This window comes from Cavia porcellus, unplaced genomic scaffold (genome assembly GCF_034190915.1).
Source record: "Cavia porcellus strain 051 isolate PalLab524CR breed Dunkin Hartley unplaced genomic scaffold, mCavPor4.1 scaffold_19, whole genome shotgun sequence".
NCBI lineage: Eukaryota > Metazoa > Chordata > Mammalia > Rodentia > Caviidae > Cavia > Cavia porcellus.
Window position 1 is genome coordinate 27,930,724 of NW_026947502.1, and position 19,183 is coordinate 27,949,906.

The 19,183-nt window shown below is 36.0% G+C and overlaps 1 protein-coding gene across 1 annotated transcript; it reads left to right on the forward strand.

Annotated features, from left to right (window-relative positions):
- The first annotated feature begins 3,697 nt into the window (after nucleotides 1-3,697).
- Nucleotides 3,698-16,997, forward strand: CUNH5orf47 (chromosome unknown C5orf47 homolog). Its single transcript, XM_003473346.2, has 5 exons — nucleotides 3,698-4,058; nucleotides 10,104-10,189; nucleotides 11,898-11,997; nucleotides 13,746-13,784; nucleotides 16,333-16,997. The coding sequence occupies exons 1-4, from the start codon at nucleotides 3,698-3,700 to the stop codon at nucleotides 13,763-13,765; spliced, it is 567 nt and encodes a 188-aa protein (XP_003473394.1). The 3' UTR covers nucleotides 13,766-13,784; nucleotides 16,333-16,997.
- Nucleotides 16,998-19,183: the final 2,186 nt, after the last annotated feature.

The following is a 19,183-nucleotide window of genomic DNA, read 5'->3' on the forward strand; positions in this document are numbered from 1 at the left end:
AGATGTGAATCTAATGTATGGAGTGATAATATATCATTGGCAAGTAGAATTTATTATGGATACCATTATATATATATATGTATGGTTTTGGTCCACAGTTCCTGGATTCACAGCTTCCAGGGAAGATCAGAGAAATTGGAATTTATCTGATAGGATTATTTCCAAAAGATGAAAAACACTTCCAAAAGATGAGAAGCATAAAATAAAAAGCTCTGGCGGACACGTGGCATGGGGGTATGTAAATAGCCTCGGTTTGGGGTGGAACTTAAGGCGGGCATTAGGGATGTATAGGTAGCCCATTGGTCCTAGGTTTCGCCATGGTGTCAAAGGTAAATTCCTAGAAGGGGTGGGGGATAGGGGCTTCCTGCTTTCGGTTGAGGCTTTCCTGGCTACAGTGTCCTGTCTAGGCCAAAACCCTTTCAATCCTTACCAACACTATCTGTCTTGGAGCTGGCTACAAAGAAATCCTCTGATTTATCTTTCTCTGATAGTAGGTGGAAAGACCTTCCTCATTCCATAGGGGCCCTGCCCTATGCCCTGGAGGGAAGAAGGTTGCAGTGAGGCTAAAAATGAATGGCTTGCTAATTATGCCTTTCTGGTCTATTAGCATCTGATTAGACTCTTCCTCTCCAATCCTACTTCCACACAGTTATCCATGGAGCCATCACACCTATGCTACAAAGTCTCTTTGAAATCCAAGAACCACAGGGTTCTGAGAGCTTCTGGATAACAGATTTCCAAAGGGTGGTGCTCCTGGAGAAGGGATGTGATCTTTGTAGTCTTCCCACCTGTATATACCTCACCTTGTGCATCACTAACTTTTGTAAAATGTTTTTATAATAAATTTGGGAATATTCTTATGAGTTCTGTCAGCTGCTCTGCCAAATTAAACTCAAGGACAGGTTGTGAAAACTCGGATATTTAGCTGGTCAATCAGAAGCACAGGTTTGTGTGACTGGCATCGAAAGTTTCGTGTGTGTGTGTGTGTGTGTGTGTGTGTGTGTGTGTGTGTCTGTCTGTCTGTCTATCTGTGTGTTGGGGGCAGACTTTGAGACTGAACCTTCAACGTGTGGAATCTGATACTTTTTAGATAAGCAGTGTCAGAACCTAACTGAATTAGACACCAGTTGGTGTTTGCTACAGAATTGTTTGGTTGCTTGCTGATGGGAAGAAATTTCCACACCTTTTTAGATGATAGACATCTTATGTGTTGATTGTCATGTAGAACAGAGATAAAACCACACAGCTTTTCTTCCCAACTCATTAGAATAAAGAGTTGGCTTAATAAATATAAACCAATGTAATTCATCATATTTACAGAAAAAATAATAAAATCATATAAACATCTTGGCAAATACAGCAAAAACACTGAATAAAACTTAGGCATCCAGTGTTAAAAACTCTTGGCAAAATATGACCAGGGAACTTAATGTGATTCAGGAAATGACAAAAACCAAGCCGATGGCAAATATTATACCTTAATAGTCTAATATCAAAGCTTTCAGATCAGAAGAGAAAAATATTTACTATCATCATTTATATTCAACATTATATTGATGTCAGTATAATTGAATATTTATATGAAAAATAAATTAATCCTGTCTCCTCTACACCATATTATTCATAAAATTCAGTTCTAGGTGGGTTGGAGATTTACATGTGAAAATAAAGCAATAACTTTTAGACGATAAAAGAAGAGTATTTCCTGCAATAGTCAAAAATTTATTAAACCAAATACAGAAGTATAGTTCTAAAGAAAAAAGGTTGATACATTGAATTATATTAAATTTATGCTTTTATTTATCAAATGTCCATAGAGAGGATAAAAGATGGGAGTAATTAGAAAAAATTACTTGCAACACATATAGTAAATATATAGAGCTCTTCTTAATGAGTGAGAAAAATATGAGAGCCTCAAGAAACGAGATCTAATAGATTTAAACACAAAAATATTTATCCAGGTGTCCAAACTGAAGACCTCATCGCTTATCAGGGAAATGCAAATTATTATAATGCAATATTACCCTATAATGATTATTATGGGTTCGTATGGTTAGGCCTCAGTAGCCTCATATTTGGTCAAACTTTATTCTATGTGTTTCTGTGAAGGTATATTTTGGATGATACTAAGATTTAAGCCAGCAGACAGGATATAGTGAGTGTATTACTCTCCATAATGGGGCTGGGCTTCTTCCAATCAGCTGAAGACCTTCACTGAAAAAGGTGGATCTCATGGAAAGCAATGGGAATTCTGTGAGCAGATGGCCTTCAGAATGGAAGTGCAGCATGGATTTTTCCCTCGATGTCTCTGTGTACCCTGCAATCAGAAGTCAGTCTTTCTCAAACACATACACACTTTACTGGTTCCTTTTCGCTGCAGAACACTAATATACAACCTACCAAAATGGCTAAAGTGAAGACTGACAGTGTCAAGAGGTGGCAAATGTGTGACATAATTGCAGTTCCTATACTTTGTTGTTGGGAGTGTAAATTGGTATAATCACTTTGGAAGCTGATTTATTAGCAGCTATTAGAGATGAACATAGGAATACCTAAGTTAGTAGTGGCAAACATACGGGATGCATGCCACAGCGGGCGGTATCATTGAAAGCTTTAAAATGCTTGCCATCACCACCCTAAATAATTCCAAATCAAGATATACACAATATAACATATATCCCACAAAAGATATCTATATGTCCCTATGCACTACTATTCATGGTCTCAAATTGGAAATGACCAAATGTTCATTACCATGGAATGGATGGGTAGTTCTGTATTCAAGTGATGTACAAACTCATGTAATAACTGTCTCACAGGAACAACTTGAGTGAAAGAAATCAAACACATTGGGCAAATCTAACTAATGATGCTTGAAATTAGGAAAAAGGAGAGAGACAAGATGAGAGGTGCTTCTGCATTGCACCATTTCTCGGTTACTTGGGTATACTGAATGTGTGTAGATTCATATTTTTTTATTCTCAGGCAATTTTCCATGTATACTTATAATCAAAGAATATTGGTTTATTTAGAAAGTATTTCTCAGTCACTATCTGTTACTTGGGGATGTCATTCTGCATTTTGTAACCTAAGTTTTTCTGCCACAAATGTTATAGGATTTAAAAAGATGGTCAATAGGAAAGCTATTTGTGAAGTTTCAATTGTCAATTACAATGTGCACCTCACAGGGATGTGTTGCATAAATGGAAAATGAAAGTTAAGTCAAAGGGAACTGCCCTTTACTATATGCCAGAAAATCAGTATTTTAATTTATTCTTGCGTCTGAGGAAATAGGAGGCTCAGTGTAGCTTGCTGCAATAACCCAGCTGCCCAGGGATTAACATGCGGGGACTCTGGTCCAGCTCAGATGCTGGTCTCAAGCCCACATTCTCTCTAAGGGGCGTTTCTTGAGCAAATGAGCCCATAACCAACAGTTGACAGGCCAAGGTCCTACTGGAACCCTCCCTTAGCAAAGGGTTTTGCTTCTTCTCCAGGGTCCCAGCATCATCTGGCACTCTGGACTGGATCTCTCATCCCTTACTCCCTCGATCTCACAGCCCACAGTGGTCTCGTTTCGCAGCTCAGGCCCACGTATATCCCACCCCCATCCCCTGCACATGTACAGTTGTCCACGCCGCACCCCCCCACCCCCCGCCCAGTGGTCTCTTCCGAGGCTGGTGGGGGCAGAGAGGGTGCCATGGTGCCAACAGGCCAGGCTCAGAAGCGGAACCCAGCGCGCTTCGTCTACGTGACCCGCTTCGGCTCGCACCAGTGCGGTGGCGTCCTGGAGCTGGGTGGTCCCGGGCCTGGAGCCCGCCGCCGCCGCCGCCAGAAGGAGCCACGGGAAGCGGTGGCAAAGCCGGGGGTCCTGGGCAGCGGCGAGCCGCACACCGGCTCCCGGCCCAAGGGCGCTGTGGCTCCCACCTCCGCCGGCCCCCAGCTGCGGGCGTCGGGCACTGCGAGGGGAACCAGGCCCGCGGCGCGTGCAGACGGCGCGGGTAGGCGGGGCGAGGCGAGGGGTGGGCCGGGCAGGGCCGGGCAGGGCCGGGCCGAGCCGGGTAGGGCGGAGCCGCTGCGGCCGCCATGTTTCCCGCGCCGGCTCTGGCTGCCAAGCTGTCGTCGGCCTTCTGGGCCACGGGTCTGTTCTCTTAAAAACTGACCATCCGGTCAGCCCCTTCGCCAGCCTTCGCTCTGGTCAGCCCCTCAGGCGCCAGTCAGGCCTCCTGTGCTCTATGTTGCAGCCCTAGGTGGGGCTAGAAGCCTTTTAATGCACTGCAGAGAGCGCCCTACAAAAGGCAGCTGCTGCACAAACACAGGCTGAGATAATCCAATGCTAGCCCGGGTACTGCCGAAGTGAGCTCGTGGTTGGGATAACCCGGACCCGAAAGGAGAGGTGACTGTGAGCCACTTCAGTCTCCTGGACTCATGGGGACCCTGAATTGCATGATGGTGGGGACTTCAGTTGCATGGGGACTTCAGTCTCCTGGACTCATGGGGACCCTGAATTGCATGATGGTGGTTCACAGAGGTTCGCTGAAATTGCAAATTAATTTACAGGGTGAAATGATATCTGGAATCTGTGGAGGCGTCATCTAAACCCAGGATGTGTTTGCATTAAATTTTCCTCATTGTAGGATTTCCATTGCTAAATTTATTTCTAATCTTTCTCTATTTTTACTGTTATTATAATATTCTTCTTCAAAATACCCTCTAAATTTTTATGTATATGAAACGTATTGACTTTTTAAATCAACTTTACTGAGGATTAATCTATGTTTCAGAAAATTTGACAAATCCACACTATATACCGCAATCAAGATATGGAACGTTTTCCATTATCTCTACTGCTTTTCTTTTGAGAACCCATACTTCTCTCTTTTTCTTTCTTTTTTTCTACCAGTGATCGAACTCACAACTTCGGCCTTACAAGGCAGGTGCTGTACTGCTAAACTATGTCCCCATCCCCCATCTATACTTTTAAAAAGTGATTTTGTGACAAGTTATTCACAGTGCATAGAATTCAACCCGCTTAAAGCACATCATCAGTCATTACGGTCTTTGTATAGAAAACTTGTTTTTCCCTACAAAAGTTGACATATTTACCATCCCTGCAGTCAATTTAAAAATATTCTTGTTATCCCCCAAACTCTATCCATTAGCCGTCACCTGCCATTCACTTTTATCCCACTTCACTATCCCCCAACTCAGCCAGAAACAAGTACTAATCTACTTTGCCTCCATAATTTGCATATTTCAAATACATAAATGGAATCATACATAGTGAGGCCTTTTGGATTAGCTGTTTTTCACTTACCATGTTGATTTTTGTGTGTTAATTTTAAATTCTATAAATTGATTAAATTCCTTTATTAATAGAGCAAATTTTATAATTGATTTCTGTAACTTTTCAGGTATATGTATATCCAGGAATGTATTTATGTAGAGATAATTTGATTTCTTTTTATACATTCTTGTGTACAATAGATCTTTCTTTTTTAAATTACACTAGCTACTCATGTATGGGTCAAATAGTAGATAAGCATCCTTGCTTTGTGACTTCGGTTATACAAAATGTTTCTAATGATTCTCAGTAAAACAGGATACTGGCTGTAAGGTTAAGTCATACACATTTTTTTGAGACATATGCTTATTATGTGATCTAGGCTGGCCTAGACTCTTTTGCTTCTGACTCCTGAGTGCTAAGATTACAAGCATGTCCCACTGTCTGGCATACACTATTAGAAATATTCTTCGATTTTTATTATTTTTAGTGTCTTTTAAAAATCGTGAGTAGATGTTGAATTTTGTCAAAAGCTTTGTTAGATCTTTGGAGGTAATAATTATTTTAGATTTATTAATATGAGATATGATATAAATTTTCAAGTGTCAAACTAACCATGTGTTGCTAAAATGAGTCTCACTTGCTTCTGTTGTATTATTTTCTTAACAAAGTCTTGAGCTCTGTTTACTAATTTTTTGTTTAGAATTTTTGCATTGGTATTCAGGAGAGAGAGTAATCTGTAGTTTCTCTTTCTTTGCATTTCTTTACCTGGTTTAGATATCAGAGTTATGCTTACGTTGAGAAAGTAATAAGGATTTTTTCCCTTCCTTTTCTATGTTCTGGAATAATTTATATAACACTGAGACTCTCTAGACTTGGAAGGTTTGGTAAAATTCCTTTGCAAAGGCATCTGACTATTACTAAACAGAGGTCTGACCAAAAGCCTACTGCTTTCTTTGTGGCATGATTTCTTAATAGATTTCTTGATATCTTCAATGGAAATTGGTTTGGTTACACTTTCTAACTATAAGGCATCAATTTTTGTAATCTGTATTTCCTTATCCATTGCATCTAGGTTTCCAAAAGTGTTTGTATGGTGTCTTAAAGTTTCCTGTGTTTTGCTGTTTATTTCTTAAAGTTTCCTGTGCTTTAATGTTTATTTTGCCCTCATTATTTCTTTTTTAATATATGTGCTTTCTCCTTTTTCTTGATCAAAATTAGCCAGTGTTTAATTTCTAAAAAATTATTTATTAATTAGATGATAAGTATTTATGCTTGGTTCTCTAAAGGGAATAACGATGAATTATTTATTCATTAAACAACATTTATTTAACATCTACCACTCTGTGGCTACAAGGTCTGGTGCTAGTGACAAAATTTATTTAACATCTATTCCACTGGCCACCAGGTCTGATGCCAGTCCACATGATGTATCAAACAAATGTTTACTCAAGGAATTTATACATGAATTATGGTAATATAAATCAGTAGTTGTGCATGTTATCAGACAGAAGTAGGCTTTAATAATCAAGTTTAGAGAAAGAAGAGACATTGAGGCAGAAAATCGAGAGTATTAAAAAAATTTCTAGCAGATAGTAAAAATTATAAAGAGCATTAGCTTTGAAGTCAGATAAATGATCTTGGCTATTATGTATCAGCAATACTGACCATGTTGCTTAACTATTATGAACCTCTCTTTCTTTGTCTGTAAAATGGGAATGGTAGGCCCTATCTTAACATAAAAGCTATATGGAGTAATTTGTGCAGAGCACCTAGTATTGTGTTTGTCACAGAATTAAGTGTCTGTCACATTAAGCAAAAATAACTTGAGGGAAAAAGGTATTAATCTAGCATCCACCAGATAGTTGACATGTATTACATATTTATTGAATGAACGACACAAGTTTTGAATCAGATTGTGGGTTGCTTGTCATTTTGTAATCACTAAAGATTTTTGAATGATGGAGTGAAGTTATCAGTTACTGGTGCACTCTGGAAAGTGAGCTTGTAAGCATGGCCAAGATACATTGGAGTCAAGATCCAAGGGCAGACAGATTAAGCCACTCTTCTAACATTTCTAACCACACCAACAATCAGGCTGATTTCCTGTCTTACAGGGTTAGGAAATATAATCATAATTCACAAATAATAGAGGATAATAGATACTATTGCAAATTAAAGTCTTGGAAGTTGCAAATAGTTTGAAGATGAGGGAATCAAGGGAAGCTTCTTGGTGGTAGAAGTTCCGTGAGATACTCAGTTGGTGCTGAGATAGGAGCAAAGGACAAGTGGAAAAAACACGTGAGCAAAGTTTGAGTATGGCTCAGTGATGGGCAGTGATTATGGAAGAACTAGAACCACAATTTGGGTCAGAATGTATTGGAAGAGGGCTAAAGAAAGATTTGAAACATAAGTTAGGACAGAGTTCATGGATTATACTGGGGTGACCTCAGTGCATTACAAAATATCAGTGGAAAAATATTGTCTTTTTACTTTTGCATACCCTCTGTACTTTACAGAGCTTATATTTCCAATTATTAAAGATAGAGTTGATTATTCTTATCCCAGCCTTAAGGAGTGTAGGTACAGTTTAGATAAGACTTAGCAGGAGGTATTTGGGGATGATGCTTCTGTAGTGCTCTGAAGTGTGTAAGCATTTAGGGGGAAGGATAAATATGGCAATATGAAGAGAAATTTTCCAAAAATAAGTTATTTTTCTATGCATACCATCTACATATCATCTGTAGATGTATTGTGTACTTATATAAATACATACTTTTTCCTGTCAATTAAATTTATTTTTAGAATACTTTGCCTCATAACTCAATGAAAAATTTGTACTGTTTGCCATAAATAGAAATTTATTTCAAAAATCTAGTAAAGGCAAAGCACTATTATTAAATTCTAGTTAAATAGGTTGTCTGCTGAAGGTCATTGATAGTCATAAAGGGCAACATTTTAGGGACATTTAAATGACATCCTAGTACCAAACTCAGACTTCCTTGTTGATATAATAAGAGGATTGAAAAAGAATTGGAAAAGGAGTGAGGTTCTCCATTGCCTAGGCCATCCTTGAACTTTCAGTCTTTCTGCCTCAGTCTCCTGATTAAGTGGGGTTATAAGAATACGTCATCATGTTCGGTGAGTTGATATTCTTTAGTGCTGTATCTGGGCTTCACTCAGCATCAAATGGCGTGCATCTCACAATTTAGGAAGTGGCATTTTAGAGCATATTCCAATTCATTAAAAAATATCCAATATGTGTATCTAATATCAACAGAATTCAAAATAGAATTTTATTGAACAATAAATGCACTCTTCAGGTAAGCAATGTTATGAATACTGTGCTGAGAATATGTTGCTTTGTGATATCAGAGAATACCTCCTAGAATCCTAACCAATAAATAGGTAGGGAAAGCCAGGCATTATAGGGTATTAGCAGGGTGGGAATGAAGAGAGGAAGGGTTAAGGTGGCATGAATGTCAGAGACAAAAGGAAAGCAAATATAAGGCCTTCAGGGACTACATGCATAGCGTTTTACAGTTTTGTGTTTGGACAAAGCCCTGACTTTATTCTAATAGCTTTAACATTTAGAAAGGCAGTATGGCTTAGTGAATGGAGCCAGGAAGCTTATTTTCTCTGGAGAATCTCTGCCAATTTATGACTAACCTAGCCAGTTTTTCAACTATTATGGAAACATTGATACATGGTAGGATACTCCTTACAATTTCTGGCATTGGCAGAGAGCTACAACTCCAGTGGTCCACATGATCTCCAGTGTAAACAACAGATACTCTACGTTGTATAGCATTGCCAGTTTTAATCAAATTTTGTGTTTTTCCATTTTATTATGTCTACAAAACATCATCTGTGTGTACATGAGATATTCAACACTTTATTGTAAAGTAGGTACTATGTTAGATATCCAACAGTTAATTCAATGTAAGTTTGCTGAGCACATTTAAGGGAGGTTGGGCTAAGCTATGATGTTTGGCAGTTTGGATGTATTTAATGCATTTTTGACTCAGTACATTTTCAAATTACAATGGTTTTTATGGGATTATAACCTCATCATAAGTCAAGGATCTCTGTATTACTGTGTGATTGGATAAAAAACGAATAAAACACACGTGGCCATTGCCCTGGAATTCAGAGCCTAGTAGAGGAAACACATGATAAATATATGATATAAAAGTATGCTAAGTGCTGTGATAAGGATTTATAAGAAACAGTACTGTATGCGGATCTGTATACCCTTGAGAGAAACATGTGAAGAGGAGGTGATGCATGAGTTGAAGAACAAGTGTAAACTTGACCGGAAGGTGTATATGTGTGTTTTATATATACTATTTTAGCTTGATAGAGAAATATGTACAAAGCTTAGCAAGGGTAAGAATAAGACATGAAGGAGAAATCACAAGGTGTTTTGTGTTATTGGAAGCATACAGTGTTTTTGGAGCTGACCTAACGAGATAGAGACTAGAGGAAAACAATGGGGCAAGGTGTAGTTTCTGGTATTTCTGTGTTTTTATTGACACTTTGAGGGCTTACCTCATTAACAGAAAAGAAGGGAGAGTGAAACTAGATGGAGGCTTTCTTTGCTACTTACAAGTTTATTTAGTTCCAGTTTTCATGACTGTTTTCAGCATGTAACTAGCTAAATGGTAAAGTAGCATTACCTAGTGATCAGAAATACACCAACAACTGTAAAAATACACAGAGATCAAGAGAAATTTCTGAGGTCTTTATTGTCATGATAATGAGTTCCTTAAACATATATTCATTTTCACATCTTGCATTTTGACTTTTTTTTCAAAATTAGATTTAACCCAGAAGGATGCAGCTAAAGTGTTTGACTTTCCCGTTCAGTTGCGTGAATCTTGCAAAATAATGAAAAAAAGAAAAAAGGTATGTTATTGTAAAGGGCAGTGAGCAATATTTGAATTTTAGGTAATCCTCTCTGAATAAAATGTGTGAAGATATTCAAGATGTGAAAATAGTTACGTCTTTTGAATAATTTAATTTTCTGAAAGGAGAAAATAGAATTTGGCAGAAATGGAACTAGGCTTGGAAATGTTTATTAACTAAAAGGAATAGATATTCTAGTATTTGAAGGTATAAAGTACATTTTAATCAAGACATAATCCACTGGGAGATTTTTTCAAAGCATAACTATGCTATAGAGAGTATGATAAATTCTAATAGGTAATGTGGTATAAGAAGAAAAAATCATGAATTTCGTAGACAAGAATAATGCATGTATATTGGTATTGTAGCACTCTTTTCAAAGACAAAGAATACATATTAAATTTTTAGCAAGAAAACTGACAAAGATGAACCTTTACTGTTCAATTGTTGACATTGGTTGTCCAGCTATCATGGTAACTTGAGTGTTTTAAATATACCCAAGATCAGATGCTATACTAATATTTGATTGCAATTTTAGTTTAAAGAAAGTTTTGATTGTGGCATATACAATTATATTGTTTCTGAACTTTGAGTTTGTTTGACATATAATCTGTGTAGTATAAAATAGCATTGAAGTTGACTAGCCCTTTGTCTTACTTTTCTCATTGCTAAGACAAAATACCTAACACCCAAAGTTCGATGAGAAAATGTTTATTTCATCTTAGTTTGTAGAGGTTCCAGTCCATAGTTGGCTGGCTTCAAGGCAGAGTAGCATGGCAGAGGGGCATCAAGGAGGAAAAACAGTCCATGGCAAAGCAGGGCAGACAAGGCAGCAAGCAGCAGGCTGCCTCTCCCTTTCATGCCTTCCAGGCTACCTGCCTTTTGACTGTTGCCACCCACACCTTGAGCAAGCCTTCTTTTATCCCAGTACCACACATTTGATTGCACATCACATCCTTAATCCCAGTGTGACCCACCCTAGACCCAGCCACCTCTAAGAAGCCACCTATCACTGTGTGAGGATTTTGAGTGGGCATCTAATCTCACTGAATTAAGAACTATTTCTTCTAAGAACCATTTTATTTTGAGTGAGAACAATATTTAATTTGAACTGTTATGTGTCAGCCACCAGTGTAAATGCTTTATATATACATTTTTCATTATTGCTAATAATTCAGTGTGTGAAGATACCCCTGTATGTTATTTAAACACTTATCTAGTGTCAAGAAACTCATAAAGTGGCAGTTTGGTTTCATAGTTCATATTTTATCTATTTTGAACTATTAACAACCTATAGTAATTTTGCTTTGGTATGTTCTGGGAGAAATCTTTAATTCTCAACTATAATAAAATGCATTAAAAATCAAATCGCTGATCAAATGATTTATAAATCAGAATAGAAAGTCACTATGTTTGTTGCTTTTGAAAATTGAATATATTAGAACCATTGAGGTAGAAATTTATGACTTACAGGATGAAGCTTCATCTACTACAATTAATTTAACTACTATAGGAAAGAAATTCTTGGAAATTAGAAAAGAGAGCAGATAGTTTGTGATCATGGGTAAACTATGACTTTTAAATTTTAGTTCTCTGTGTGCCAGTTTGCTTTATAACAATTGACATGCAACATAGCAGAGTCACTCCCAATCAAAATGTATTCCTACTTTTCTGGTTTGTGTTCCCTAACTGTGCTTTTCTTTTTAAGATATCAGTGTGGGATAGTGTATACAAAGTCATTTCTAGAATGCTTGAAGAAAATGAAAATTACAGACTTAGGCTTAACTGCCAAAGATCATCTAGTGAAAGTAAGTTAACAGTTTTCATTGTATTAAAGAAGACTGGCTTCTATCAACAGTTTAGTTAATGTTAGACCACATTAGGCTAGTAGTTTTCCTAATTATCATATTTAATGTACAGAACTATAGAAATGAGATTACCACATTACCACTATTCATTGTAATTAAAAGTGCAAAGCATCTTCAAGCGAGTGTAGAGTGAACTTTGGTACTGTATAGATATTTATTGATATATATGAGTACAGTGCAGAATATGCATGTAACTGGAATTTATGGAGCAAAGTAAACTCACTTGTCCATTCAATGTGAATTTTAATGTCAGAATTTTAATTCAGATTATAAAATTTATCCATATTGGTGAAGACAAACATTTAAACTCCAATATAAAGTAACGTATTATACGTAACTTCTTGTAGTCATTTCCTTTTCATGAGTACTGCAGTACAATTTAATGCATTTAACAAAAACTGCCCTTGTATTATGGGCTTGATGTCATTATTTTATTTCTGGAAAACGACTCATGAATTAAACTGTGTTCTAACACTGCACCGATATTGAGTTCATATTGTTGTCAGGGCAAGTTAGATATAATTTGCTATGTTTACTAAAAGAATTGAAAGTTCTGGATCCTCAAAATATTAACTTGAATAAAATTAACTTAGCTAATAATGCCATAAACTGATGAATCAAAATAGCTACTGTTTTTCCCTACAGATATGTGTCCTAATATGCATACTACTACTTGGTGCTCAGTATGATACCTTGATGACTGTTTCTATTTAACAGTTATTAATCTTGCAGTATTTTAATTTGTGAAAAGCATTTTAATAAAATAAGAAATAAAACAATGCCATTTTATTAGCAGTATAACACTGGAAATGTTCATGTTCATGTACTATTGAATCAATAGTAACATAAATTATTTGCAATAATGACGTATAAACCAATGTTTAGATTTATAGTACTCTACTTTACTTACCCAATTAAGCAGGAGAATGGGGGACATTAGGAAGTAGTCAGATATTTCTTAGAAGAAATAGATGTCTGACTAGGCAGAGCAATGTGCAAAGAAAAATCTGGATGTAATTCAGAATGTTAGTCCAGTCATTACATAACCTTGAACTTTGTGAGGTCTTTTCTGCCTCAGCAAGTGGTCTTCTATTGAACATATAGTAATCTTGTAATGATCATTTAACAGTTTAAAGTAATACGTTGTATTTTTGCAGAAGTATTTTATAGTTATTGTTTGTTTTTTTGTGGGGATCTCACTGTGTAGTGCAGGTTGACCTTGAACTTGCATATGTAGCCCAGGCTAGTCTGAAACTCAAAGAGATCCTCCTGCCTCAGCCTCCTGAGTGCTGAGATTACAGGTGTGCACCACCATGCCTGGCTTTAATAGTTTTGTTTTGTTTTTGTCCTAGGGATCAAACTCATGACCTTGTGGCTTTCCAGGCAGGCACTTACACCGCTGAACTAATATATATGCTTTTAATAGTTTTAAATTACAAAACGTTTTTGGGGGCTGGGGGTTTAGCTCAGCAGCATAAGCGCCTGCCTTGGAAGCAGGCAGTCGTGAGTTCGATCCCCGGTACCGATAAAAAAGGAAAAAGACAAAAAAAAAAATTACAAAACGTTTTCATAAAACTAATAATTATGTTGCAAACTGTTATAATTATATTTCTTAATAACATTTATTAATAAGGAAATCAGTGCTAGAGGCCATTCTTAAATTTTTGTTGCATTTTATGTTGTTCTAGACTCAAGTTATACAAAATAAACCTTCCTGTCATCATCCGGTAAGAATCTATATGATAATAATTATATATTTTTCTCTTCCCTTTTATATCTCACCTTCTCCAACTTTTAGTGTATAACCATTGCTAGTTCCATTCTATTTTCTTCCTTAATCTAGTGTTTGTCACATAGTAAGCACTCTTTCTGCCTTTCTAATTGTATTCTCTGTGTATTTCTGATGTTTCTCTTTTGCTGTCCTAGGAATAATTGTTAGTCCTTTCTTTCTTTATATATTTTCTCTCGGATAACTCATTACATTTTTAACTTCAGTGCATCTTTCTGGGTAGATGATTTAATATCTATTCCTGACTTCTTTCAGATATTTTAAAGATATATTTCTACTTAAAAATATATATCTGTTCTGTTCCTGAATTCTTTAAGACATTCTAAGATATTTTTCCTGAATTTCTTTAAGGTATTTTAAGCTGCGCATATCATATTTTCACACTTCCTTTCTGCTGTGTCCCTGACTCCTTAATTACCTGGCCTCATTCCCCTCTTAGGGCGAGATCATGCCCAGTTTCCCAGAATTTGAAAGTAATGGGGAAGGTAATATAGGCCTTGGAAAGAAAACTAGACTTTCGTAAGTGGAAATGTGAGGCACAAAATATATTTGAGATATGAAGACGAGCAAAATTTATCGATTTTAAAAAAGTGTTTATGGAATGTACAGTTTGGCAAAAGATTGTTTAAAATAGTAATTAAAGAAAGGTACAAAAGAATGCTGAGCCTATAATCAGAGTCTCACTTGAACACTGGGGAAGGATTCGTACTCTGTTCAGGATACAGTAAAGAAACATGAAACTTTTTTGAGCTTTTATTTTAAATAATTCCAACTGTAAAGAACATGTCAAGACTAATACAATGAATTCTAGTAACCCTCTTACCCAAACTCACCAGCAACATGTCACGTTTGCTTTCTCATTTTTTCTCTGTATTTATACATCTTTATTCCTTTAATATGTATATCTTAGGAACAATCATATACTTTAGATAACTACACTACAATTAGAAAATGCAAGAAATTTAGATTGATATAAAATTTTAAACTAATCAGTACTTTTTATTCTGTCATCCCACTGTCCAAATGTTGTCTTTAATTGGAGTTTTTTTCATATACCACATCCAATCTAGGATCATGTATTGCATTTAGTTGTCATGTCTCTTTTTTTGTTCTTCTTTTATCTGTAACAATTCTTTAACCTTTCTTTGCTTTCATTATATTGATATTTTTGAAGAATATAGGTCAGTTTTTTTTCAGACAGTCTCTCTGGATATGCTGATACTTTCCTGTTATTTGATTTGTTATGCATTTTGTCTAGAACTTTACATAAGCATCATATTTGGAGTTATGTATTAACTTTCATTGACTCCTTTTTGTGGGGTTACTTTGGATCTTTGGTGAAGTTGTCTATTTATAGTTACAGTTTTTCTTTTGTAATAAGTATTGCATGGAAAAATAAATAAGAGTATACACAAATATCTTATTCGCCAGCATTATATAAAACTTTTTAAAACAGCTTTCAGGACTTCGTTTTAGAAAGAGTTGAATTCCATTCATAGAAAAGGTTTTAAAGGAGGCAAATTGGTAGGTTAAAACTCTAGGGTCTGTAATAGCAGTCCAAGAGGAAAACAAAATGCATTTAAATAACATGACAGAAGGGGCAGAGAGGGACACATTGTTAGACGTAGGGATCAAAAAGAAGGTACTGAGTGTTGAGAATTAGTAAATAAGAAATGAGGAAGCCAGGCAGAAGAACTTGTTTAATGCATGCATTGAGTTTTATTTTTATCATGTTGAGGGTTGCAGGTGAAAATACAGAGCAAGCAATTAGAAGCATTGTATTGGATCTGGTGTGATAGCTATATCCTTCATAAAGATTATATTGTGGTTCTAATAGTAGTTGCAGATAAAAATGTCAGTGTAAGGATGGAGAAGGAGCAGAAGATTGAGTACAGCATGTCAGACAATGTCAAGGATAAAGGCTTTTCAGTTTCAGAGCCCGGGTTTCTAGGGGCTTAATCAGGTGTAAAAAGAGATGGCTGAGGGGCTGAAGATGGAGGCAGGTGAAGCTTTCAGATGATTAAGGAACTGGCAGTTCCAAGAAGAATGAAGACCTTATTGGGTGACAGTAAAACGGAACTAAAGTAGAAGGACAGACATGTATCAGTCAGGAACATTTTAAGAGTTCTAGTGCCTAGGAGTAAAACATAAATGATGACACTGTCTAGTAAATAGGCTCACTTGTGAATGGCTGCAATGGCCCGGAGTTAGAAGCCTGTGATGCAGTGCTGTGACATGATTCTTGTAAATGAAGTGTTGAAGTTACCAAGGGTGTTAGCAGGAACTGGAATGGAAAGAAAAATATGAACTACACATTGAATTCATCAGATACTTCTGTGGTCACCTGTAGAAAGTAAAAGTTGCCAAAACAGTATGTAAAGAGAATATCTAAATGTTCTTTTTAGTCTTAGAATGTTGCAGTTTTCAATAACTACTGACATGATAGTTAATTTTAGTATGATTTAATTTTGTCACTTTTTATTTAGGATTAACCTATCTTTGGGTCTGTTTCCTGGGGAAGACGATGAAGAGTTGAAAGATGGAATGTTAAATGGAATCATATTTATTTATTATTTTGGGATGTTTTGTTGGAATTATGACTTTATAAATTGAATGGAAAAATGTCTCTAAATTAATGGCATTTCTTTGTAAATCAATAAAAATTTTAGTTAAATGTTGTTATATGCATGTTATTTTCAAAATTAATACTTATTTTGGATACTGTAAATAATTGTATACATAAAATTTGAATTAACACATCAGTACAATTGCATGTGTTTATAATTGCCAATTTTTCCTCTTCATTAGTCTGCAATAGCTGCTTTATAATCCTTTCTTTTATATGTAACAGCTTTAAATTAAACGTGCATTCATTTGAATTATTTTGACTTCCTCGTTTTTTTTTTTTTTTCTTAAAACCTACCTGTATAGCAGCAATTATCTTGGGTATTGTAATGGTTGATACATTATGTCAACTTGGTTTAAAAGTTTCTGGAGCCAGGATCCTTTGTAAATATCCTGTGCCTATGCAAGAGGAGGGGAAGGAGGTGGTGTATGTGCTATCTCACCCTAGTGGGTGGTAGCTCACTTACAATATGAGGACAAGCGACTTGCTCTTCTCCACCTTGTGCTTTTGCTGTTTTTGCTGTCTTCTGCTGCCTTGAACTGTTGCCCCTCACCATACCAATGTGCCATGGAGCCAACTGATAAGGACCTGAAACTTCCACCAACTGTGAGATAAGTAAACCTTTCCTTCCTTAATTTTGTGTTAGGCATTTTGTCTTAGCAATAAGAGAAAAGTAACTAAGACAGGTCTTAAAAATGATGATTATTTAAGCCATCTTTTTATCCTAAGGAAATTTAGTGTATGTATACATTTATTACATAGGCATATAATAATGGACTATATAACAATACGAGTATTTTAGGAAAATTTTTGGGCAAAAATCAGAGGAGATACTCTGGATGTACGTGGTGCATTTAAACCAGTGAACTGAAATGTTTAGAACTTGAAAATCATTTAGAAGTGTTTGTTCAGTGAATTACTTTGTTTTCTATACTATATTAAATGGTAACTAATATTATGTGCCGGCTTGCTTGTATATTTATTTATCTATTGATGGTATGGTCTCTCTTCTTAAATTGAATAAAAGGTTAGTAGTACTAGTAACTTGGTGGGGGAGGCAAAAAAAGGCTTGCCTGTGGTCAGCTTCTGTGTATGTCACTTGCTTTTCTCCTTGAGGTGGCAGGTCCTTGTCCTTAAATATCCAGGATGAGAACATTCCCTGCCATTCTTTTTGGGGTAGATGAGAGGATGCACTTCTTCACTTCTCTTATAAAAGTGTTATAATAGAGAAAAGTGGACTTCTTATGAAATGGTATAAGATATGAGGAAGGTAAAATAATTCATAGTTGTTTCTTCCTCTAGCTAGAACTTCAGATTATTTCATGAGACTCCAGCAGAGTAGGATTTTGTGATAGTGTGTTCTTCTGCTGACCATTTATCAAATCCATCTATTTCTAGTTGAAGGACACATAGCTTATATGATTTAAATTCAGTGCTAAATAAGACTATGTCTATATAATATATATAGTAATTTATGCTATATAAAGTTTTGTGATTAATTTGAGTGAGGACTTTAGATTTGCTTCACTTTATATTTCTGTGACTTCTAAACGTGACACAGCAATGTAGTGCTTTGTCAGACGTGTCAATATTTATTAAATTAATTTGTGTTACTATTCCAAAGCCAGTGAAGCAATGAAGACTCCCACTGAAATGAAATGAACATTCTAAATCTTTTAATTTTTGTTTCATAATCTCTGGTAAAAATTACTAAATCTTTGTTTTGCTAAATATAATATGATAGGATTTTTTTACTGACATATCACTCAGTATCAATTGTATCACTCAGTATCAATCAAATACTCAATTGTATCAATTGTATCACTCAGTATCAACCAAATACCATGAGTTATTTATAGTTCTGTAATCTAGCAAGAGTGAAGGACTCCTACATTAAAATCGTAGATTGCTATGTGGTCCTGCCTTCCCTTTCTCTCCAGCACAGACTTTTTCTCTGGTCTCCATGAACAGGAAAACTTAGTAAATCTATGTCTGACTCTTTGTTTCTTTTGTTTAGATCAAACAATTTATTTTAGCTCAACAATCCTATCATGTAGAAATACATTCTGAAAAATGTGTTTTTAGGTGACTTTGACATTGTGCAAACATTGTGGAGTATGCTTATGTAATACTAGGTGGTTTGGGTCAATCACTGTATGTGGCCTCTTGATTGCAATCAGCAGATGTGGTAAGCACAACGTATGAGGGTGCTGCTGGTGTAAATGACATACTACTATATAGGAAATTTTTTAATTAGAAAGAATATGCCTACTACTTATTAAAAGTAGAAAGAAATGAAAGACTTTGATGATTACAGAGTAGAGATGAAACATGTTGATACCTCTAATAATCATTCAGTCATTTATTCCATGTCCACTAGATAATTTCAGGTGAACTTTGGAATTATGAGGAAAGCCTAAAAGGATCTTTTTGGTACAGGAACTAAATGAAGTTTAGGATATTTTCAAATATAATGTAACTTGAAGAAAGTGTTTTGGAAAAGTCTTGGGTAATTTATGGGAGATGTGTTTTGGAAAAGTCTTGGGTAATTTATGGGAGTCAGGTTATAATATAGTGAAAGAATAGTTTTGAGTTTGGGAGCAGGGTTGTGGGAGTAGAAAAGCTGAAACCCCTGGGAATGGAAGGGGAAATAGCATCAGCACAGATTTTATTACAGGGAGAACATTTGGCTACTAGAGAAGTATCCAAAT

Excerpts from the sequence above, each read along its gene's own strand:
- CUNH5orf47 (XM_003473346.2), top strand. The coding sequence starts at position 3,698 with ATGGTGCCAACAGGCCAGGCTCAGAAGCGGAACCCAGCGCGCTTCGTC. Across the intron at positions 4,059-10,103 it reads GCAGGGCCGGGCCGAGCCGG|ATTTAACCCAGAAGGATGCA; the intron begins GTAGGGCGGAGC and ends TTTCAAAATTAG. Across the intron at positions 10,190-11,897 it reads TAATGAAAAAAAGAAAAAAG|ATATCAGTGTGGGATAGTGT; the intron begins GTATGTTATTGT and ends TTTCTTTTTAAG.